Source organism: Natator depressus, chromosome 6 (assembly GCF_965152275.1).
Source record: "Natator depressus isolate rNatDep1 chromosome 6, rNatDep2.hap1, whole genome shotgun sequence".
Lineage (NCBI taxonomy): Eukaryota > Metazoa > Chordata > Testudines > Cheloniidae > Natator > Natator depressus.
This window is the reverse complement of record NC_134239.1, coordinates 122604698-122629938: the sequence shown is the minus strand read 5'-3', so window position 1 is coordinate 122629938 and position 25241 is coordinate 122604698. Positions and strand designations below refer to the sequence as shown.

The following is a 25241-nucleotide window of genomic DNA, read 5'->3' as shown; positions in this document are numbered from 1 at the left end:
GACTAACAAATTTATTTCAGCATAAGCTTTCGTGAGCTGTAGCTCATGCTCAAATAAATTGTTAGTCTCTAAGGTGCCACAAGTACTCCTTTTCCTTTGTACCACTGCAATTCAGAGACAATTGCAGACAAATGTAAACTCAATCCAATTGATTTATATTTCAATTGTGATCCTGAGCAGTTTGAAAATGTCAAAAATTAAAACCCTTCGATAAATAAAGGTCTGTAAAATGTTAGAGAATACTTTTAGTAAGAACACTCACCTTCCGAAACCCTACTCAAAAACAAGAACAAACAAGTTATTCTTGAAGTTCCAGCCACAAGAGTGCTGATCAACAGAAGAGATGAATCATGAAATGCCACTCATCAGAAAGGTTTCTAGTACTAAGTGGCAATGAAAGAAAAACAAAATTGTATGCCACAAGCTTTTGTCCAGGTAAACTGAAAGATACAGAGTGGAGATGCTGAAAATAGCTCAACAAATTCTCATCCTGCCTTTCTACAATGCATGCTACATACAAACACGCAGAGCTTTGTGCCAATGAAATACAACACAACTTCCAGAGTCTTTTGAACAGTCTGCCTGAGCCGGTTACTTAGGGCAAAGTTCAGCTTTTCTAGCGGCCAGACCATGTGAGATAGAACGTGTGGACTGATGAGCACCCTGCAATCTGAGGTTATTTTAACAAAGATTGCTTGTTCATGGTATAAGGGTCTCTCTCCAGCTCTGAATCAGATTCATTCTTACGCAAACAAAGTGCAAAATGGGACCAGCTGCATTTAAAGTGCTTTAGTGGCATATTTGACCCACTCCCTCCCTGCTAAGAAAACCCAGCATGCCTGCTGATTTACAAGTTTAACTCTCATTAGTGCTATTGGGAGCTACAGAGGATTTACACATATATCAGAAGGAGAATAAATGAACTCCTACATAGTCTTTCCAAACAACAGCCAACTTCTTCAGAGTTTTTTTTCAGAAGAGAACCTTCTATTCTTGTCTCCGCTAAATGGCATATTTGCTACATTATCACTCCATAGATGCCACTTTTGCTACAACTGATTCAGCACAGCACTTGACATAAGGCCACATGCTGGGGAAAAGCTTTTTATGCGACAACAAATAGGTTTCTGAAATGCATCATAATTACTTTGGTCCCTAATCTGAAATTAATCCATAAAATCCATCTCTAGGCTTGTTCACTGCAGGTTATAGTGAAACAAAAATGTCAGATTTAATTGAAGAGTCAACTGATGTAGATAGGAAAGTCTTGGATTCAAATCATGAACATAATCCAGAAAGAGTTAGTTTTAAGTCACGTTTGTTTACCATTCACAAGTTCTGGAGTTTGATCGTATAATGCAGTGTCCAAGCAAACAGATGATCAACTTTAGTGGGCTTATTTGCCTGCCTTCCAAAGACTGGTGCTCCCTAAAATAATCACTTGCCATCACTTTTGCACAGTAGAACCTCAAGAGGTATGAACACATTGAGAATGGAGGTTGTTTGTAACTCTGAAATGTTCGTAACTCTGAACAAAACATTATGGTTGTTCTTTCAAAGGTTTACAAACAGCCAATGAACACTGACTTAATACAGCTTGGAAATTTTACTATGCAGAAGAAAAATGCTGCTTTCCTCCTTATTTCCCTTTTTTTTTTTTAAAGTAGTTTATGGTTAATACAGTACTGTACTTGCCCTTTTTTGGTTGGGGGTTTTTTGGGGTGTTTTTTTTTTTTGGTCTCTGCTGCCGCCTGATTGTGTACTTAATGGTTCTAAGTGAGGTGTGTGGTTCACTGGTCTGTTTGCAACTCTGAGGTTCTTCGTATATCCTATACACCAGTGTTTTTGAGTAGTCTTCAGCAAAATTATGAATCTGTCCCCAATCTGCACACTCCCAAGGTGTGGTTTAAAGTAATAAGGAGTTGCAATTTAGCTTTTGTTTTCCAGTAGTCTTAGCGAGAAGGATTGCTGTAAACCCAAATCCAGAACATGAGATACTGCTACCGTCTGCTGTACTTTAGAAGGGGACCAGATTACAGATCAGCACACTTAACACAGCCTGGAATCCTTTTTACAAATTAGCATCGCTTTCATTAAATTAGCACTTACCTAGCAAGCTTGCTGAGACCAAGGACTTGTTTGTTAGGAAGATAACCTATATGTACCTAGAGAAAGGGGAACAAACCATTAACTGGATCAAAATACTCTTCAAGACAGCTTTAACACTCACGCATACTTTCTGAAATATGCATTTGCCTCATGTCAAACTTTTAGACCCACTCCTGTTTCAAATCCAGAATCTTTAGCATAGGGGGAGGACATGCGACCATGCAAGTCTGAAAAATTAAAGAGCAAGCAGAGAGTGAGAGTGCCTGGTGAGTTCAGTATCTTTTTTTAAAGTAGGTAAGTACTTTGGAAGAAATCACAACTTATACACCAAGTGTCAGTATGGCTTACACACTAACATGCAGAATTTAAGTCAGGTGCAACAGAGATTGTTTTAGCATTACTCAGCACAGAAAAGTTAAGCTAAAATAAATACAGCCTTCTTTCAATGAATTAAAAAAAAAAATCTTTTGAAGAAAGACTATCCTTTTTCCTTTAGCTGGAAAGCTCATATGGGAAGAAGCGCTTAGTGTGCAAACTGAAATGCACTTGAAAAAAAGAATTAAGGGACAACTCTTGGGACACCGATACTGCAGAAGACCAATGAAATTAAAGCCATCCTCCATCCTGTTCAAATATGCATTTATTGTCTGAGCATTCATGTTTAATAGGTAAATAGACAATATTGAAACAGTAGAGTTCTCATTATGAAACACTGTCCTAAAAGCAGTGACAAATTTTTCAGATTTGTGCTGAGAAAACATGTGTTCAGAGTTGTGAAAGAAGCTACCGTATTAAAGTGGATTTATAGTTAGAGCAGATTACAGATGACCCATTTGGTGTGCCATTGTAGCAAAGGATGCGTTTGCCAAGATAGAGCAGTCGGAAAGGGTCAGTGTAGGGTTATTTTGTATAATTTTGCCTGGAAGTCTGGTCTTTCAGAATCCTATTTTGCTGTACCTGTGGCTATAGGTATCATAATACCACCTAATTACCTGGCTAATTTGATCAGTCCTATCACTTTTCTGTTGGGTAATCAACCAACTGACACCTGAAAGACACGAAACATTTCAGATCAAAGTAAGAGACATGGCTTTGCAGTAGTTACTTGAAAACAAGCAATGACTTTTGTTGCCTGGAGAGAACAGCTTAACTGTGAATTTTCAGACAGAGCTACAAATACATCATTTGTTGAAGAGCATTTGCAGCATGTTTGATGTACCCAACAGGAGAATGGCTAGTCTAACAATCCTTAGAAGCACACCAAGTCATTTAGCTAATCTTCTGTGACAATCAAGGTCCAGACACCCCAAGGGGAGAGAACATAGCAAAAGGACTGGTTCGGTGTTTGGGATTTCTCCAACCCACACAAGCTAAACTTCTAGATGTAAAAATAATTTACAGAATGCCCGAGAATAATGAGAAAGAAGCACATACATCCTACACAGTAACCAAAGTATAGGCAAATAGAAAGCCAGAACAGAAAGGAGACTCTTACTTTCCAGAATTAAATACCAGCCATATAGCAGAGTGGGGGGGAGGAGACAAGAATGAGATGGCACCCTCTAGGAGACATACATAACTGGGCTTCTCTGCAGGTATTTTATTTTACAAGAAAATATATTTGGGAACACAAATGGCATGGATAGAATTTTACAGGCTATGGGAACACCTGCATCTCTACAGCTCAAGTGTGCTTCATGGGGAGACACTGCAGTGCAGATGCTCCATCCTCTGGTACTTCTGGAGCTGACATGGGCATCAAATGTAGCAGCACAGAGACCAAGATCTTTAGACAGAAGGCCTCAGTTTTGAAGTGTCCAACTTGAGACCTTTTAAAAGAGGCCTGATTTTCAAAGGGTGGGTGCTCAGCACTGTCTGGAATTGAGGCCCCGTTAGGCTGTCACAGTTTGGGCATCTAAAATCACTAGTCACTCTTGGAAATCTAGGCCCGACTATTCATTTAAAAGAGCACACTAATCCAAGGTTTGCACAGTCTGCAGCGGTAACCGTGACGAAAATGCACCAGCTGGCTTTTCAAATTGTTACTGTAATCTGTTACGGATCAAAGCCGATGTCTGAGGTGCATTGGTTTAATATCAAGATGTCTGCCCTGAAGGCTTGCTGCTGCTTCATGAAGAGCTTCGATACAAAACGTCAGAAACTATTAGACTGATAAAGGTTGAGCACTATATGCTAGGGTCTTAAATCATATAAAACTTGCATAAAGGTGATCTTCAGAATTTGTATTTTGAAGATTGCTATGATTCTAGATAGTAAGTGGCTGCATATAGTTACAGCTTAAAAAAAAAAGACAGTTACTAGAAACACACATGAATGAGAGATTTAAATTATAGTTTACACTGCAGTATCTGTTTTGTGAGGTAGTTACCTTTCCAACGAATGGAACCAGGTGATGTTCGCACAATGAGAACATGTCTATGTCCTTTACAATTACCATCTCATCATGATCTTCATCAAATATGGCATCATTCAGGACATCTGGAATTAAATGTTTGCAGGAGATTATATATAAATTATTCACAACATGCAAAATGTGGGGAATTCTAGGTTTTCTGACCCCTTTCACCAGGAACACCTTAGCCAAACAAGCTCTTGGCAATTCTTAAGACTATGGAATGTAGGCCCTGAATTGCATCCATTAAGCATAGACTAAGGATCCGGTTTGATTGGTACAGGGTCACTTGTCCTATAACTGCAACAGTGCAATGTCAGACTTCACAATTTGTCTTTAATAATAAGAGTCATTAATGATAAACTAATTTGTTCAGAGGACAAAACACATCCACTGGTTGGTGGGAATGAGAAAAGAAGCCTAGAATGTAAAGAATAGGGTATGTGTACATGGCAATTGGAGGTGTGACTGTAGCACGTGTAGACGTCACAAGCTAGCTTTGATCTAGCGAACTCCAATAACAGCATGGAAGCTGTGGCAACGCAGGCTGTACAAGCCCACCCCGGACCCTAGGTAGGTATCCAAGCCTGCGCTGCCATGGCTTCACTGCTGTTATTTGAGCTAGATCAAAGCTAGCTTGGGTATGTCTACAGATGTTGCAGTCATACCTCCGATGGGTGTGTTGACATATTGTATGTCTATTACAATCAGTACTGAAGAAGGCACAGTTCTAAGGAGCCTCTCATGTTGCACAGGCTCCTGCATGCACCACTTTGTGAGGTCAAACTGGTCTAGGGTTCAGAGGGGAGGCAAAGGGTCTCCATATGCTTGAAAAGTATCACCAAAGAGGGCAAGGTGAGGAGAAAGGCAATTAAACACACCAAGGCATCTTCTAGGTCAGTCTTCACAGTCTGACAAGATACTTCCTCCTTCCCAAGTTTCATCATGTGCCCTGCAACAGAGTTAGGCCTCTATAAAGGCAGCAGCTGGTTAGAATGTCCCGAGCTCGTTCTCAGTGCCTTAGCAAGATCAGTACTGGGTTTATAGTTCTATAAGAAACTGACAGTCTTGCCTATCTGGCTTCTTATGCTCTCCCAGAAGATTTATTGCATGGGGCAGAGCCAACAGGCTTACAGATGGATACCCCAACTTAGCTGCGCATCCCACCCCCAAAGATAAGGGGTGTTACTTTTTTTTTTAAAATGGGGAAATCCAAGCAGGTGGCGGGAAGACAAATACTTGGCTCTTCTAGTTCCAAATGGGCACCGTTTGAATGCTATGCCTGGTGACTTTGCTGTTTGCAGTGGAGAGTGGTGCCCTGAGTCTCAGTCTACTTCTGGTTTAAGTAGTCTCATGCCAACTCCCCAAGTTGTTCCCAGGAGCGTGCCCTGCTACATAGGGTCATGCAGGGCGCTGCTGTTTCTAGGAGTGTTCTGAAAAGCCAGATTGTTTGGAGACGTTAAAGGGACGCTAAGAAAAGGCCCCAAGGTAGGAGTCAGACAGCGCCTTTCAATCAGGAGCGAAGCAGAGCTCAGTGAAGTGAATGCCAGAGGCAGTAATTTGTTCTGCTCGTGCCAGGGAGAACTTTGCCAGACACTCCAGCAGCAACCTCCAGCTTCTAAATAAGAAGAGGGCTAAGCTAACAATTAAATGGGATATATGGCCAGTTTAATGGCAATAACTCATCTAATTGCTAACATGCACACCATTTGTGGGCCTCCATGCAGGTTAACACTAAGCATTTAGTAGTGCCCCATGTAACTTCTAGACCATACCATAAAAAGAGCAAGTTTAATAGAAGAACAAAAGGTGTCCAGTGACCGCTGTACTTCATTAAAAGCTTTGCTTTCGTATTCAAGTGACTCAGTGGTTAATGTACAAATTCAACAATTGAGCCTGCTGCATTTGCTTTTATGCCTTCCTTGGACACTCATATCCCAACAGCTGCCATCTGTTGCCAATAACATATTGCCATCACAGATTGTTTTAATTTCCTGCATGCTATCAGCGGTACACAGGTAACCCTGGAAACCAGCATTTGCGATATTCTGCCGTTTCTCTGTGTTCATTACCAAGAATGGCTAGTGACCTGGAAAGCAGTGAGCTGGAACTTTAGAAAGTCACATATCCAGGGGCAGGGTATAAACAGAGCCGGGGGTGGGGGGGCACAGAACAAGCTGGGGACCATTTTTACAGTGGCACTTCTGCTTCTCTACAATCTTTCTAAGCCATGTCCCCTTCCCATAGTCACTCCGGCAGCGGAGAGGGAGGAAGGATGGTAGGGAGTGTGGGGGGCACACTTCCTAAGGATAGGGTTTCCCCACTAGAGGTGACAGCAGCAGGAGCAGGTGATGGAAAGACAGCAAAGCTGAGAGGGGACAGTGCTCAGATCCCAGCAGCAGGGGCGGTCGGGGTAACATTGCTCAGGTGTGCAATCCTGTGCTCAGAGAAGTGTCCATGCAGCATGTGCCAGGAAATGTAATTTAGGACACTGCTCCGTGCAGTACCGGCAGGCCCACTCTTCTTGCCAGCTGGAGAAGTTTGCTATCTGGCACATTCCCGAGACTGGCCTACTCAACAAACACCCAGTGACCCTAACCCCAGCAGTGCGCTCTCTAGAGGTCAACTGAACGGGTTTGGTCCCACTGCAGATACTACAACATGAATACCTGGCTAGTCTAGGGAACAGAGTGAGTGATAGGACAAAAGACAGGATACAGCGTCCACGAGGAGTGAGGGAAGCTCTCCACACCTATGGAGATGGGGGGGGGGGGGGAGGCGTGTGGAAGAGGAGGGACCCATTGACCCATTTCCTTTCCCCCATTTCTTTCTGCACCAAGATCATATTCCTTGTCCATCCCTTCAAGGTGCTACACAGCTCCACTGCAGCCCTTGGCGGCTCTCCTTCTAAATGCCCTAGGCTCTGTTTATGCTTTGATGAGTCCTGTGCTCGAGCCAATTAGGGGATTGAGCAGCATGCCTCCTATTCATGTCAACGGCCCTCAAATGGCTCCATCCCCACCTTTGCCTTCGCCTACCAAAGCCTTCATGCCTTCCTCACTTTGCTCCCTGTTTCTGACAACCTCCCTCCGCTAGCAAGTCAAGCATCTGCCCTCCCCTCCTGTATACCCATCCTCTGCCTTCAGACGCTTCTTCCCAGTAGCCTTGCACAGCGCCTCCACCCCATGCGGCCTCCTGCTGCACCAAAGCAGAACACAGAATGAATCCACCCCACACCTCTGTCTGTCCTTTATTGCAGGTGTCTAATTTACACTAAGCACCTCATGGGAGAGCCGGTGTGGTTTTGCTGACAGGTAAAGCGCCATGCACTCTTACTCCTGCCCTTGCTCGGGGTATACCAAGCATCAGAGGGCTAAAGGGAAAGGTGCTGGAATACTGCAAGCTCCAAGTGGACAATATCCAGTGTCAAAGCAGGTTAACGGGTAGCAAGGAGGGAAGGGGGAGGAGACGATGGAATGGCAACAAGGTCTCTAGAGCATCATGTGTCCGGAGGTTCTATGAAGAACACAACTTACAACAAACAGCAAAATTTACAGAGCTCATCACTGCACGGGACGTGGTATATAAAACCTAAACGTGATAGGTGACTTGTGTCACTAGAGCCAACGCTGCCTTCAGTAGAACTCACGCTTCCCTCCTAAGAGTGTTGCTGAGAGTAACAGAGAGGGCTCAGCAAAAAGATCCCAGAGCAGGTCTGTGACTGCACCAAGCATTATGGACACCCTGCCCGATGGCTGTTATTGAAGAACCTAGCAGCTGCTGTTCACAATAGGTGGGCAGTGATGTTAGAGACAGGTTTACAAACAAAGCTGTTGCACAGTCAAGCGAAAGGCTTGGAATGGTTGAGAATTCGGTACGTTCTTGCTCTGAATGCATCTGGTGTCAGGCCCCACACACAGCCCTAATATGATAGGCTAGATAAAAGTCCCCACGGTCAGAAGAAATTGACATTTACAGAACGGACCTTTACAGGATTCCATCGAAGCAGCTCAATGCATTTACCAGGGAGATTGTAAGGCTAAGTTACACTGTGAAGGAGACTAGTGTTATCCCGATTTTACAGGTGGAAAAAGAGAGAAGGTTAAGTGACCTGCCCATGGTCACACAGAGAGGGTGTTGCAGAGACAGGAATGGAACACACGTCTCTTGAACCCAGTCCAGTGTCCTGGCCATGAGACCTTCCTCCCTCAAAAGCTTTCAGGGACTAAAGGCTAGTGCCATGCAGCCTGTATGTATGCAGTGCCCTGAAGTGTGCAGTTGGAAGCCAACAGTTCCAGGCCTCAAATGGTACATCTACATTACCAGTAGATATTGTGGCTGGCCTGTGCTAGCTGACTCAGGCTCTTGGGGATCGGGCTAAGAGGCTGGTTAATTGTGGTGTAGAAGAAGTTCAGCTCTGGCTGCAGCCCAGGCTCTAGGACCCTGCATAGCAGGAGGGTCGCAAAGCTAGCGCAAGGCACTTACACAGCCCCTTCGCCTGAGGCCTGTGAGCCAGAGTCAGTTGGCACAGGCCAGCGGTGGGTTTTTAACTGCAGTGTAGACATACTGTAAGAATTTACACTCCAAAGTAGACAATATCCAGACAAAAGCAGAGTTGGGGGTGCTCCACAAGACTTTGCCCCTTTGCTTTTCACTCATGTGGATCTTGTCTTATTGCTGATCCTGCACCTAAAAAAAAAATTGTTGAATATTAGTAGCAAGACGGAGGCCCAGAACAACTCACCCAGGGCAATTTCTACTACTTTGATCACTGCAGGTCACCCCTTTTCAGCCCATGTGAATTCCAAAAGGGATGTATCAATTTAGCCTTTCCAGCAACCCCATCAGCATTGCCAGAGCAAGTGCCACAAGCAGAAGAGACAGCGCGAATGAGATGTGGGGTAGTGCATATCCAAAAGGCACCTAACTGAAAGAGAGAGTGTCTCTCCAAGGCAGCCCTACCCTGCTGAGATGAGTTCTTCCTACTCACACTTTGAAAAATAACTTCTTCTTCAATGAACAGTAAGAAGTCTGGCTTTCCTCTGAAGGCTGACTTCTACTGAGAACAATCCAAATTTGTAAAACTGACTTCTGGCAAGAAGCAGTGTTGCGCGCCTCACTCCAGCACCAAGCTGCAGTGACTCAGGTGAATTGCTGTTGCTCAAGGATGACTGAATTGGGTTACATAAAGTGATTTTACCCCACTGCCAAAACCAGCCAAGCCTTTTGAGTAGTTGATTTACAGCAGTACCAACTGGCAGCAGGCACTGTACAGAAAGTCCCTGTCTCAACGTACCTACACTCTAAAGAGACAGGACAGATGCACATGTAACCCACACATCTTCTGGGTGTGGTGTTCTGTCCCCTCTAGTGGCACCGAGATCACTTAGAGATTAATGACAGGTTTCAGAGTAACAGCCGTGTTAGTCTGTATTCGTAAAAAGAAAAAAGAAAAGGAGTACTTGTGGCACCTTAGAGACTAACCAGTTTATTTGAGCATGAGCTTTCGTGAGCTACAGCTCACTTCATCGGATGCATAGCATATCGTGGAAACTGTAGAAGACATTATATACACACAGAGACCATGAAACAAAACTTCCTCCCACCCCACTCTCCTGCTGGTAAAGTGATCTTCAAGTAGGGCCATTTCCAGCACAAATCCAGGTTCTCACCCTTCCCCCCCCCCCCTTCACATACACACATACAAACTCACTCTCCTGCTGGTAATAGCCCATCCCTCTTTGAAACCTCTCTTTATAATGCGCATGATAATCAAGGTGGGTCATTTCCAGCACTAATCCAGGTTCTCACCCCCCCCCCCACACACCCCCCTCCAAAAACCACACACACAAACTCACTCTCCTGCTGGCAATAGCTCATCTTACAATGTGCACAGCAATAATCCAAGTTTAACCAGAACGTCTTGGGGGGGGTTTTGTAGGAAAAAAACAAGGGGAGATAGGCTACCTTGCATAATGACTTAGCCACTCCCAGTCTCTATTCAAGCCCAAATTAATAGTATCCAATTTGCAAATGAATTCCAATTCAGCAGTTTCCCGCTGGAGTCTTGATTTGAAGTTTTTTTGCTTTAAGATAGCGACCCTCATGTCTGTGATTGCGTGACCAGAGAGATTGAAGTGTTCTCCGACTGGTTTATGAATGTTATAATTCTTAACATCTGATTTGTGTCCATTTATTCTTTTACGTAGAGACTGTCCAGTTTGACCAATGTACATGGCAGAGGGGCATTGCTGGCACATGATGGCATATATCACATTGGTGGATGTGCAGGTGAACGAGCCTCTGATAGTGTGGCTGATGTTGTTAGGCCCTGTGATGGTGTCCCCTGAATAGATATGTGGGCACAGTTGGCAACGGGCTTTGTTGCAAGGATAGGTTCCTGGGTTAGTGGTTCTGGTGTGTGGTATGTGGTTGTTGGCGAGTATTCGCTTCAGGTTGGAGTCTGCTCTACAGCCTTGGCTAAGAGCCATGTGGCTTTTAGCTTATGCAGTAAAGACTCACCCATTGTTCTGACTGGTTCTTGGAAGACCATCATAGCTGTTTTAGTCAGTTGCATCTTTCTGTACTACTAGTCAGGATAAAACTACAGTAGCTCTTCTGTTCTAATGGGGGTGGGGGAAGGGGAAAAGATAGATTAGCCCTTTAATCAAAAAAAAAAAAAAAAAAGGTAGGGCTAGACAAATTAGCCCCAAGTACTAAACTACAGTTATTCTCCATGTTTACTAGTGAACAAAAAGCCACACACATTTAACGTAAGTACATGAGTTGCATCTGAAGCATTCGGCATACTAGAGCCCTCAATGGCCCAGAACATGGGGTTAATTTCACACAAGCGCTACTGTTGTTGTATAACAGTTTCTCTAGTGCACTGTGTCCAACAGGCACGCAGATTACGGCTTCTTGTTCTCTGCAGCATGCATTTCTTTGTAATTGAAAGGAAAGCTCTTCTCCGCCTCAACTGGAGTTCGCCACTCCTGCAACATCACTTTAGCTACTCACCCCCCACCAATAGTACATGCCCCCCGCATTATGCCCCTTTTCTAGTAGCAGATGGGAGAAGAGAGGTATTCCTCATGGTCTGTGAAGATCTAAAGAACGCTACTTGTCCTCTACATTTTGGCTCAGCTGCAGAATGGGTATGTTTGCATGCTACTTCAAAACAGCATGTCCTACAAGGCAGAGAGATCCACAAATGAAAGGGAAACTGCATGCTCCTAAGGATAACTCAGAGAAAAGCTAATTGAGTTGAACGCACAAGCCTTTTCCAAACATATTGTATTAATACGGCAGCTACAGTTCAGATCAAACACAGATGCCTTCCTGGGGGGCGGGGGAAGCGGGCGGCTAAGTAAACGAGAGAAGTAAAGTTAGAGGTAATCTTTTAAGTATCCCAGCAACAATTTCTCCTCTGACCCAGAATTAAGATACTGCTGTGGAGACTTTGATGTGTCGTAAAATTAACAGCTGGCATCCATTAAGAAGCAGCTCTCAGCAGAATTGAAATAAAACCTTTATCTACAGTATAGCAGCGGATGAAAGCAAAATGAGAATCAGATGAAAACAAGGAACAAGAGACCTTTTCGGGATTTTGCGTCAGAGGAAAGAGAGGACCTGTTGCTATAGAAACTATTTGCATGGCTTTCATGTGACACAGGAAAGCAAAAATCACCTCTGGCAACCAAGGGGCAGACTCTGCATCTCCTGACAGCCGGCTGGATAGGTCAAGAGAATGAAAGATGACAGCACTATACAGAATAGCATCTTGATGCATCCTGTCAGTTTCACAAACACTTTTGACACTTACATTTGCTTCCTTTGACAATGCATCGCAATAGTGGAAACATGAAAAGTTCATAGGCTGCTTTCACTCCGATTTAAGCCACTTTAAAAGCAGCTGATATTCAAGTTTCAAAGAGGTCCTTTCATTTTAACGAGCATTTTTAGTATAGGGGGGGAATTATTTGCTAAGCCATGGAGCTTTTAGGATATTCGAAGAATTGCATTTTGAATGGGCAGATTACCAATAAATGTTAAGCAACAGTTAGCCTCTGGCTGCAGCACATTCAACTTGCCGCTCTGCAACAGAGATATAATTTTTACTCTGTTCAAGGCTGGGTAGTTGTTTCCTTTCTCAAGGAATCAGTGCCAAGTGAGTAACATGTTAAGTTAAAAGTTAAGCGAAAAGAGAAGAAGGTTTGTTCTAAAACAGACTGAGAAGGCAAGAACCACACACAGAAGAGTCCAGTAGTCTGTAACAGGTGTCCTCAGATTCAGACAAGCATCTTTAATCTAGTCAGTTTAACATGTTCCAGGGCAAGTAGGATAGAACAGGACAATCAATCTCTCCTGTAGGTGACTGGTTCAAAGACAGCTGAGGCTTCACCTTCAGTCATAGAAACTGGACTGAGGAGGGTGTCCACATCCAATTGACACTGTTCAAGCAATCTCAGAGGCCAAGGAGCGCATGTGAACTACCTTCATCCAAAGAGGTGTGGTCTGTACAGGTCAAGATTAAGGCACCTTGGCAGAACTGTGGGAGGTAAGATTTGATTGTGTTCACTGATGAGGAATGATAGACTTAAAAAAAAAAAAAAAAAACAAAACCACAAACAAACAAACCCAAAAGAATGCACACAAGATATGGCCACACGCTACAGCTGTACTGGGCATGGGTAGAAACACCAGCCGTATTGATTTGAAACTAATGTAATTTCAGAATGCTTCTAAAACCCTAAATTGCTATTGGAAAGCAAAAAATAAATCCAAGGTTGAAATCTTCATTCTATCCAGGTATTAGTGTTAGGAAATGATTGCAGTTAAGGAAAATATTATTGATGGGCAAGGCATGAAAATTATGGTGGCCTTTAATATCAAAAGAGTAAGATACACGATGTCAGAATTCTGATATATTTTTTACTGAATCAGAGTGAACAGTAATAATTCTCAGCCATATACGGAGAGTTTATTGTGTTGTGGCATTTTAATGGCTTAAGTTTTCAGAAGGAAGGGATTCTGGAGGATGCAGAGTTTCAAGAAACCTTTATTAAAGAAAGAGGCTCCAAATTAAAGGAAGCATGGGCTGAAAACACTGCTGCTTAAATAGACAACAGAACTAAAAAGGAAGCAATACAAGGATTAAATAGGCATCAAATCCACGTTGTTCCCCTCACATATATTCCTGCTGAGTTGAAACTAAAAGGAAGAAATTTTACCTACAGGGTTCTTATAAAAGTTTGTCTGTCATCACCATCTCTCATAAGGACTAGAATTGTGTGCTCAACCCCAGATGGAATTAATTGTTTCAGAAACAAGAGCTAACCCCTCAGTTAGCAAAAGCAAAGCTTGAAGAATAATTTTATACCTATTTGATATATTAAAAAGGCAAAAAAAAGAAAAGTCAAAATCAGTTAAATAACATTACTGCGTGTCATTGGAACAGATTCATTTGGTTTCTTATCAATGTATTCTGCATACACCATGAGATTGGAGTCTATTCATATGAAAGATCACAGTTATTACAGATTCTCAGATGTAACTAAGATTTCAAAATTCTTAAATTGGTCTTTTACTGATACATTTATTAATATGAGGGAAAGCAGGATTATGTAGAGCCTCATTAAAACGTATCAAGATTTCAATAAAGGTTTTCATAACGTTACCATAATATCATGGGAACCATAAAACATTGAACTAGAGATGGAAGGTAGAGAAGTTTGAAACCATGGACTAGAAAGGCAGCATAACAGCAAACAAGTCTTTAATAAGGAGGATCCTCAAACAGATAAAGAGGTTAAAAAAATTAAGTTAATATCTAAAACCCAAAGAAGTTTTGCCAAACAAGTGTAATTTGAGGGCATTAATAGTGAGAAAAAAGCAGTTAAAAAGCCTGGAGACTTAGTGCAATAGTCCAGGGGGGAGGAAAGTTGATCCTATTATGTAACCATGCTCAACAAAGAAAGCGTCCCCGCAAGAAAAGTTAATTGATATTACTGGCTTTCATAACAAACCACATGCACCGCTGGAAATTTACTGTTTTTGAAAACAACAGTGTGGGTCTGTGTAAAAACCAGCCTTTGAAAACTTGTGTTATTTGATCCATCTAGCCAGTACATTACAAATGATGTTTAATTCTGAATAGATTGTTTGTGGACTAAGATCTAGCAATACACCTTTTGTCTCCAATAACAGAAACAGAATGGAGTAACCGACCATCTTTTAGAAAAGGGTGGTTTGGCTGATCAAACAGTCTGTTTGTTTAAGCTTCAGATTCTCTATTTTTACATTGTGATGTTTAGCAAGGACACTCCTCAGCAAACCAACTGAGCTTCAGGAACTTATGAATTTATCCCCACCACTGTCACCAGTTAAAATACCAAATCCACAGACAAAAGATGAGGAAAATAACAGTAAGGTGGTATTTATTCAGTATTCTCCATCCGAAAGCCCGAGAAATCCAAGCCGTACACAATTTGACAGAAGTTAGTCTATTGGTACTGGGCATAACGTCAGATGTTATTGGTTTTGCCTTAAAATGAGAGATCTATAGTACAGGGTCACCGAGTAATTAGGGTTAAATGAAAACAAAAGTCACAGGTGTAACAGTCTGAACCAAAACAAATGTCGAGGAAAGTAGGGCTACTGAACAATTGCATCTAAAAATATGTGCAACTGTATGTCATGAGGTTGTTTTTTTAAAATTCAAATAAAGATTCTTCATTTAATGCCTTTGAGGCAGCAGAGAGTAAGTTAACACATTGTCTTTAGCAGAAAGACAAACTGAATGCACCACCATATTTTAGAGCTGTTCTGTTCAACAAAAGGTGTGCGTGACTAGCACCATTTTACAGTAGTTGCAGCCCTTAATGAACATGTTGTTTTATTTAAAGTGCTTCAGTATTCAAATGTAAACAAGTTATTTTCCTTCTGCAAATGCCTGGTATTTATTCATGACAATGCTTGGTTTTTGCTGTGGGATTGCTGGGCAAGAACCAACTAGTTACACCTCATCTTTTTAAATCAGCTTTGTTGAAGTTCACCATTTCAGAATACTCATCCTTCCGTTTAAATTAGCAAAAGTTATTTCAGCAAATCTGAAGACTCAGAATTCTAGTTAGAATTTAATGTTCGCTTGCCACAGGATATTTCCACTTATTCTTGTTCATTTGTTGTGGGCTTTTTCTTAAGTTTGCACTGTTATATACTTGTTAATGTTTGATAGTTTAACAGCCTTACAGACATCAGCCTCCACGAAAGTTTAAGTAATAAAAGGAGTCCCCCTCTTTTCCCACAACACAAAAGGGAACTTTTGACAGATAGTCTGAAGCAGATCTACAAACACTGAATTAAGGACAACCAGCTACTGACAGACTGCCCACCTTTACTTTTATTTATGGAAAATCTAATTAAATGTACAATTTTCTAGATTAAGTTTACTCCAAGAACCATTTAGTAGACAAACAGACCCTCCCTCTGATTATGTCTTGTGAGAAATGTTATTTAATGAATTAAATTTAAGACAGGATTTTAAAAATCCAGTTTCTATCTGACTTTGTTTAAAAAATGTTTTTCTACAGATGGCCATTACACTTCAGATCAGAGTGCTGATATTTTTATATTTGCTTTTCATTGATTTCATATCATTGGGAAGAAGTCAGAGATAAGATAGGAGCTCATTTCTATAATTCTAGAACAAGCTAATACAGATCAGCTGTATAGAACCATTTACTCCAAAGCAAGGGCCAATGCATAAACTAGAATCAATATTAGATGCTTGTTATAATTGTTCTTCTTCTTGTGCTAACTAAAGTACAATAATATATAACTGCAAAACATCAATACCAAATACAAGCATAAGTGAAGTAAGCCAGGACAAACCACTAGAGTCATTATTACCAAAGTAGCCATGGAAGTACACAGTGGTAGTCTCAAAGGTAACCTATAATGAGGCAAACAAGTTGACCTCTACCCTATTTTTCTCTTTTATGATTTACAGAGGCTTGTATTTGGCAAACTGTGTTTACACACTTTTTTCTCCTCCCTACATTGTCACAAATCCATGTCTTGTCTCCCCAGCACAGGCAGACTATGAAAAAAATAGTTAGGTTTAACATATCACTGGTATCAATGAAGTGAAACTTGGTTACTTGAGGGGAGGTAATTGTGACGCTGACAGACCAGGTGCCAGCTCTTGCAAAGGCTGTCGGCATCAGCCAAAATCAGACCAGCTCACCTGTATGGTAGCATTGTCCACAGTAGGTATTAGAGTTATAAGAATGTGTTTAGCGTTTAGACTGCATGGAATGCTTGTAAAATTGTTACATGTATAAATATTACTTGTAATGTCTGTATCCCAGCTATAAGGTGACATGGAAGCTCGATAACTGTAAAAATGCTTGCTCTGCATCTGTGAACGTAGGGCAGGTCTGCACTTAAAATGCTGCACCGATGCAGCTGCGTCGCTGTAGAGCTTTCGAGAAGATGCTCCTATGCCAACAGGAGAGCGTCTCTCGTCAGCGTAGTTAATCCACCTCCCTGAGAGGCAGTAGCTATGTTGACAGGAGAAGTTCTCCCATTGACAAAGCTCTGTCAACGCAGCGGGTTAGGTTGGTATAACTATGTCACTCAGGGATGTGGATTTTTCACCCCCTCCCCCCAGTAACGTAGTTATACCGATATAAGCCTGTAGTGTAGACCTGGCCCCACTCAGGAGGAATGGTCCACCACCCGTTGAGGGCTATCAAAACTAAAAATGGGCCATTGTGGAACATCACAGTACAAAGGCTCGGTTAATGGCCCTCTCACATCCATGAAGGTGGCACCTGCAAGAAAGCCCGTCCTGTTGGCTTGAATGCTGGAAGAAGGGGATAACACAAGCACACAGGAAAATTTTCTCTGTCTTTGCTATTTGAAATCTCATAGGGCTGGAGCTAGGAAACAGCAGCAGAGATCCCCAGGCTCAGCCTGGGTTAGCCCTAAAAGACATTTCGTGCGGACAGGTTACTACAGCTCTGTCACTTTTTAAAACCATAGACAGTAACTCATTTGTGGATATATGCTTACCTGCTTTAACCTGGCAATAACTCATTTCTTTTTCCTAGTTAATAAATCTTTAGTCAGTTTACTATAGGATTGGATTCAAGCTTCGTCTTTGGTGTGAGGTATGAGGTACAAATTGAACTGGAGTATGTGACTGTTCTCTTGGGACTGGAAGCACCTTGAATCTTTTGCGATCTTTGGTGTATGACAGGGTAGTCAATAGGCAGACTGCAGGCCAAATCTGGACCACCAGATGCTTTTGAATGGACCGTGAAGTCTTTTTATTTACTTATCATTATTGTTATTATCTTTGTATTATTTTCTCTGGAGTCTGGACTTGACCAAGAAATTTGGACCTTGACAAAAAAAGGAATTGATTACCATTGGTGTATGGCAACCAACTATCACTAAGTCCAGCTTGCCTTGGTGGCAAGATAGACTGGAGTGCCCAAAAGGGACTGTCTGTGACTCCATAGTGAGACTGACAGGAGTTCACATTTGTTACTGGGTCGGTGAAATCTAATTCTAGAACACACAGCAAGTTTGGGGTCTCTGCCCTGAGGTTTACACTCAAGGTCATGAACCACTCCAGACAGCATGACAGTTTTATCCAGGTGGTTCCAAATTTTTTTTTTTTTTTAATTATTTTTAATAGTTGCTAAAACCAAAAAAATTGAAAGAAAGCTCTTTGCTAAAAAAAGCTTTTCAGTTAAGGTTAAAAATCTCCCAATCGAGTCTTGAATCACTGAAGTCTGACAACAAAGACAAGAAGATTAAATGTTTCTGCTCTTTCAAGAAGGTGAATAAGTTTCCAGGCAGAAAAATACTTAAGGCCTTTCAGGCCTTTCTTACACACCCTAAAGAAACAGAATAGGGTAAAACCACAGTACTTTTTTCTCCTTTGTGGGCCAATCTTTGAAAATACTAATGGTAGATGACACTGTACTATCCAAATACATTAAAACATGAGCTTTGGAAAACGCCAGTCATACACAAAGTTGCATGACCTTGCATTCACCTCTCCTGCTTTCTCCTTTTTGATTTCACCAGGTGAGATGGAGGTGGCTGCAGGGCAGGTAAGGAGATTCAGAGGTATAGCCAATAGCTAGCCAGAAAACTCTGGATTTTGCCCACCTCTTTCAGCCAATTCAGAATTCAAGACTAATATATAGCATTCAGAATCAAGGAGACAAAATAACATGACCCCCATTTTCATTTCTAGACAGAGTTAAGCTGAACATTTTATACATTGGCACGTGTTTTATACTATGTACGTCTCCTGACCTTACAGTCTCTATATGGTCTTCACTGAGTTTGATATCTGAGTTTATTGAACATCAGAATTTTCTCTGGGATCTTTACAGCAAACTAAAAGCTTATTTCTAAAGAAATTAGTCATCACACATCCCATTGTATAACTAGAAATACAGAAACTCAGATCTAGGATTTTAAAACCCTGTTGTCATATTGCATACACTTGGACTATTTGTAGTTATTTGAATTCCTTCCTCGGATTTGGCTCTCTGCAGCCACAGAAGTGTGACAAGATGGTATCGGCACTCTGTGTCTTACAACTGGGACTAGATGCTCCAACAAGATCAAAGCTCCATTGTGCTAGGAGCTGTACAAAAATAGTAAGAAACAGTCCCTGCCCTGAAGTGTTTAGATATAAATAGTTTTGTGGGTTTTTTTTTAAATATAGTACCTTTCTTATTATAACTGCATTTAAGGATCTACGTTATGGAGGTTAAAGCAGCATCAGCTCCCAAGTCTAGTCTTCTCAGCACCTGCACATTTTGCCAGGTAACCACAGGTTTCACCCCCAGCCACAACAGTTTCCCCTCCAACCTAGCCAATGGGGGGCAGGGGGAGAGAAAGACTGTCTGCTTTCAACTGGAGAATGAGAGGGGTTGTTCTTTGGGGGAGAGAGGATGTGGGAGGGGAAGAGGAGTGGAGCAACTAGAAAATGATGATGCGTCCACTTATGATGGGGGGAGGGGGAAATGAGCACCATATTCACACTGCAGCCTCATTTCGCCTTTGAAAAATAGTCCAAAATAAAGCCACAAATAACCAGACTTAGTGATGTGGCTATTGTGCAGAAGCTTCTGCAAGATATTTTGACCCAGTTCTGCCCTCCTGTCCATGAACACATCTTCAGAGCATGGAGGACACTCCTTATGTGAGAGGCTGCCAGAAAATTGTCCCAACTGGGTCTTCCATGAAGTTTTTTTTTTTTCCTGCCATCCTCCAAAGCTCCGTGCCACCTGCTCTATGACTGATCTCCAAACGGGGATGGTTGGGTCACACATGAGAAAGTTTCCACATCAGAATAAGTTGTATTTTGGTTTTTTAAAAATTGTCAGTGGCAAGCAACTAAACAGTTGACATGCCTTGCTGCAACGCAGCCTCCCCCGGTCCCTCTCTGACACCACACTGGGGAGCGGAGTGCTGTGACCTAACGGCCTAATGCGGTGCTCCCTAGTGAGATGCGGGATGGGGACAGCCCATTCAGAATCCACCAGGGAGCAGGTGGCATAGCAGGGATGAAGTGCTACTGAATGAGCTAGAAATTACGTCAGTTCCCAGGGATGTTGCCCAAGGAGTGGGGTTTAGACACTGGCACAGAGAAGAGACAGCTGGCTATCATGGGACATCTCAGTTGCCTTTACATGGTGGTCCCAGGCTGATGCCCTGTAGCCAGACAAATGAGAACCATCTACCAGGCAGCAAGCAGGGTGATAAGAGGAAAATTAGGAGTTAACTGGGAGCTCCGAAGTGGACTGCAGACACCTCCAGGTTTATCTTTCCACACCTTGCTGCTTGTAATAAACTAGCTCTTTTTGAGCTGCCTTTGAGTTACAGCCAGGTGAGTACCCACATCTGTACACCTCTCTCGGGGACCCAGCATTCAGCACCAGCATGCAGATAAGTTTTCATTTGCAACAAAGTTTTACTCTTTTTTTTCCCCTCCTTTTTTAATTATTGATGTGGGACTTTCACACTTTCCATTCATAAAATCTCAAGATTTTCTGCCTAGGCAGTGTTCTTACAGAATAAGAAATAAACCAAGACTGCCAGGAAAGTTACACACATATAGTTACAATCTATATATTTGCTCAGCTAACTCTTTGGACCCCCTCATCAAGGAGGAGTGGGGGGAAACAATGTGCAAGTCTGTGGGTGTAAAGCCAGGTTTGAAAAGTGTAGCAGATACCTACAAGCAGAAGAACTAAATGCACTAGTGAAAGGCAAGGGTGAAATGTTCCACTAGTGAAGTCTAAGGGCAATAGCCTAATGAGATGTGCAGTCCCATATGCCACACATGGCTGTCGGCAAGGGGAGGGTACTGTTACTGAACCTTTGGGGTGCCTCCATTTTCACATAATTATCTGGGTGCAATTACTGTAAGATTCATGTGCCTCTAGCTACAGGAAGGGAGGAGATGGCTTTTGTCCCTTCTCCCCATCAAAGCAGCAATGGAGTTGGTACGAGAGAAGATTGGCGCAAACCTTCCTCTTTCTCCTCCAGTCTCTTTTTTTTGGTTTCTCCTCCCTTGCAAAGAATACCAGTACCTGCTGCCTCTGCTGTGGCTCAGCTTTTCCATTCAGCAACAGCATGCCATTGGCACAGCTCCTGACTGTGTCACTGACACCATAAGGGTTTGGATAGCAGCCATAAAACTGACCATGATCTTGTTAGTTTCACAATACTGCTGCTTGACAATGCTATGAACAAAAGTAGACAGTGGAGCTGTAGACCATAGAAGACAACTGCATTGGCTTATATTTGGTCTTTTGCAATCACAAGGCTTTTTAAAAAGTTGATGCTTGAATCCTATAGAAATTGCTAATCTACCATGTACTCAATTGAGATTGGTGAGCAGCAGTGAGATTTTCAAACCCTGGTACTATGATTTCTGTTAGAGTCCCCATTCAGGTTAAGACCCTATTGTGCTAGACCTGTGGTCCCCAACCTTTCTGTGGGGAAGCGTCACCACCGAAATGCCACCAAAAAACGGCAAAGCTTCTCGGTGGCATTTCAGCGGGCGGTTCTCCAGTGGCCGTGCTCCGCGGTGGCATTTCGGCAGGCGGTATCCTGCAGGCGTCATTGTGCCCGTGGGCACCGCGTTGGGGACCCCTGTGCTAGACACTGGACAGGCATTGTAAAATTTGTCTCTAACCAGAGAGTTTAGACGGCGGGGCAAGGGCTCGATATCCTTCTTGCTTTGCCCAGTCAGCACTATTTGAGTTTAAAGTTGACACCTGGAAAATTTAGCTGCAAGTAGTTTGCAAGGTTAGGGACTAAGAAAAGGAGAAACATTGAGAAAGCAGGTTTCAGAGTCGCAGCTGTGTTAGTCTGTATCCGCAAAAAGAACAGGAGTACTTGTGGCACCTTAGAGACTAAAAAATTTATTAGAGCATAAGCTTTCGTGGGCTACACTGTTTCTCACCTACACCCTGGATAAGTCTATATAAAGTAGCACTAAACTGACAATATCATGGTGGAGCAGTCATGAGACAGTTAAATTACATCAGAGATTTCAGTTTATAAACTGTTTAAAGAAAACAAGATCATGGAGGCTTATATTAAATTTGCTTACTCTGGCTTGCTTATCACCTCAAATCTGATGAGCAAGCCTCAAAATCTACACAAGTCTCAGACAACTAGGCCAACGGAGTTAAAAAAGTGCACAAGCTTTCAAAAAGAAAAAACCCCACACTGAACGATGCAGTGGAAACTGGCAATATCTGGGAGTAAGTAGACAACACTGTCAGATGTGTTCAGTGCATGCTTGCAACTCTGGTCAATATACTCCAGTTAAATCAGGGTAGGCACTGCCTTCTCTACCTACCCTGAAGTCTCCTGGCATCAGGAGATCCTTATGACATTTCCCACCCCCCACCCCCATTGAGGCACACCTGATAAGAGGAAGTAGACATTTTTAAAAGCATTTTAAAAGCAGGAACATGCAGGAAATCAGAGGATCAATGACATACTTTTTTCCCCTAGGAGTTTCCCCACTCTGTCTAGTTAAACTGGCAGCTGTTTGAGTCAGCAGGAAGTAGAGTTTTTATTTGAAGGCTACTGCAGTGATGTGTTTCAAGAATTTTCCCTCAGTGATTTATTGAGCACAGGTCTGCTCCACTATTGCAAGGAGCTGATATTTCACCCAACTTTAATCAAAAGTAAACCTTGGAGTTGGGTGGCGAGGAGGAGGCGGAACCATCCTATTTGATTCCATCATGCATGACACACTGAGGGCAACTTTCCTGTATTTCCTCATCTCTACACAGGGTCAGGAGTCCTGAATGCGTTACTCTAGTAGCTGGATTGCTTTAGGTGGTGTGCAATGTTTACAATAAGGAAAGTTTTCTGGATTTAACACAAGTTTTACTCTTTCTGCTTTTTTCAGGGGCACTATTTTGCCCTAGCCTCTAGGAATAGCCCTGTATCGTCCACTTCATCTCTAGCCCTCCTGCTGCTCTCCTGTTGCTGGAGTAGAGCCCTGCACCCTCCAACTTCAATATCTCAGCAGGCCTCCTGATAGTGGAGACATCCTGCACCCATAGGGTCCTCACAAATGACAGATGTCCTGGTTTGGGGGATACCTGCGCCCTTCTCCCACAGTGATGACAGGGGCACCTCTGCACCGTACACACCTCCTATTCCTGAGATGGGATGGGGGTCCCCTATGCACCCCATACCTGAGATGGTCTCCTGGTAGCCCTTGGTGAAGAACTGCATGGCAGTGGCTGCCCTCCAAGGGGTCCTGAGCAGCCCCTGCCGCTCGGGGTCCTCGCCCAGCGAGCGCAGGATGGTGGTGTAGGCGGCGGCCAGGTTGGGCAGGTTCATCTCATTATCCTCCTCGCTGCGGGTCCTCTCCTCCTTCCAGCTGTCCAGGCACTGCGCGCTGGTGCCCTGCGCGTAGCGGGGCTTCTCCAGGGGCCGGCTCGGAGCCGGCGGCGGCTTCTCCTCCGGCAGCGCGTACCCATTGCAGCTCACCGTCCGCGGCGGCTGCTCCAGCAGCGCCCCCAGCTTCCCCTTCTCCATCGGCCCAAGAACTCGGTCTGTGCGCCCGGGACTTGGGGGGCGGGTCGGGCTGGGAAGGAGAGAATCGCGCTACCCTCGCGGGAGGGGGCCCGGACAGTGCCCGGCGCTGGGGGAGTCCGTGCGCCCCGGCGGGGAAGGGGTGCCCCGCGCCCGGGACAGGGGAGCGTCTGCGCCCAGGAGTGCCGGGTCTCCGTGCGCCCGGCCCGGGGAGAGGGCTGGGAGTCCGTGCGCTCCGCGCGGGGCCGGGGTGACCTGCGAGCTCCGCGTCCAGGGCTCTCGGCTCGCACTTCCCGGCACTGTCCCCCTCTTTATAGCGCGCCGGGCTCCCGTCGCGGGGCCCGCGCCGCTCCCATTGGGCGCCCGGGCCCGTGCGTCACGCAGCCCGGCCGCCTATAAGAGGATCACGGCCCGCGGGGTAAAGGAGACGGAAGCAGCGGCTGCCCAACAGGTTCCCTGCCCCGCCCCAGGCGCTGGGGGAGGGGAGTGGCCGGGTCGGGTCCCGCTGTCCCCGGGCTCCCCTCCCGTGGGGGACAGGGGGGTGTAGCTCTGCGGGGGGCGCCTCATGCCTCAGAAGCCGATGCCCTAGTGCGCCCCAAGCCAGGGGCCTTATCCGTCCAGGCTGGCTCTGGATCCTGCTGCTCATTTCAGCTGCAGGGGCTGGGCCCTTGGCAATCGTTTCGGGGAAACTGCTGAAGTCCATGGTCAGCAGCGTGCGACCAAGGCCAGGGTTCAGTTAATGGAAGGAGGAGTACCTGTGGCACCTTAGAGACTAACACGTTTATTTGGGCATAAGCTTTCGTGGGCTATCGTGGTTAGTCTCTAAAGTGCCACAAGGAGGACTCTAATTTTTGCTGATACAGACTAACACAGCTACCGGTCTGAAACCTGTACCGTTAATGCTGAGCTCCAGGAACGATCTCACCCTTCCCTGCAAATTGCTCAGAATACTATGCAAATATACAATAAAGCATTTCCGTTTGTTGCGCCATCCCTGGTAAGAACAAACATATTCACACTATGAGGACTTGGCTTTATATTAGGGTTGCTTCCTTGACTACAGATTCCACCCACACAGAGACTAAAGAGCAAAGATCTAGGCAGCAAACCATTCAACATCCCTAGGGACGCTCCACTCATCAATTCTCCTACCTAGCTCCCTTCAGCCTTAACTGATCCAGTGTGTGCACTTACTGTACTAGGGAGCTGGCATGGCTTTCGTGAGTTACGTTGGACATAGCTCTGAGTGTGGTTTGGTATTGTGTGTGTAAGCAGTGTCAGGATGAGCTCCACCCTGACATCTGGTGGTGAGGTGTGGCAAGTTGTGGAAAAGAACTTCAGGGGCCGATCTCATTTGCATAGGCACACCCACCCCGCCTAGAATGAGGCCATAGCTGCCCAAATGGTCACTTTGGCTGCTGTGGGATCCCCAGTGTCTCTGTTATTGGGGCAGGAAGAATAAATTGTTATTACCCTGATTATGGGAACTGTGCTTGGAACTGTACTTTGCCTTTTGTTATGATGGAGGGACTCACCATCAACTAAGTAGCACTCGCTAGGCAAGGGTCATGGGTTCCAAAACTCTGTGAATTGAAAGAGCCTGGGGACGAGT

General features: G+C 44.0%; 1 protein-coding gene across 1 annotated transcript in view; it reads right to left on the bottom strand.

Annotated features, from left to right (window-relative positions):
• The window catches only part of GCH1 (GTP cyclohydrolase 1), a 32711-nt gene extending 8893 nt beyond the window's left edge, over nt 1-23818 (bottom strand). The window contains exons 1-3 of the mRNA XM_074956483.1: nt 23287-23818; nt 4499-4608; nt 2110-2165 (exon numbers count right to left, since the gene is read on the bottom strand). Of these exons, the coding sequence (XP_074812584.1) occupies nt 2110-2165; nt 4499-4608; nt 23287-23632 (512 nt within the window). The 5' untranslated portion in view covers nt 23633-23818. The remainder of the gene's footprint in view (nt 1-2109; nt 2166-4498; nt 4609-23286) is intronic.
• Between the last annotated feature and the right edge of the window lie 1423 nt (nt 23819-25241).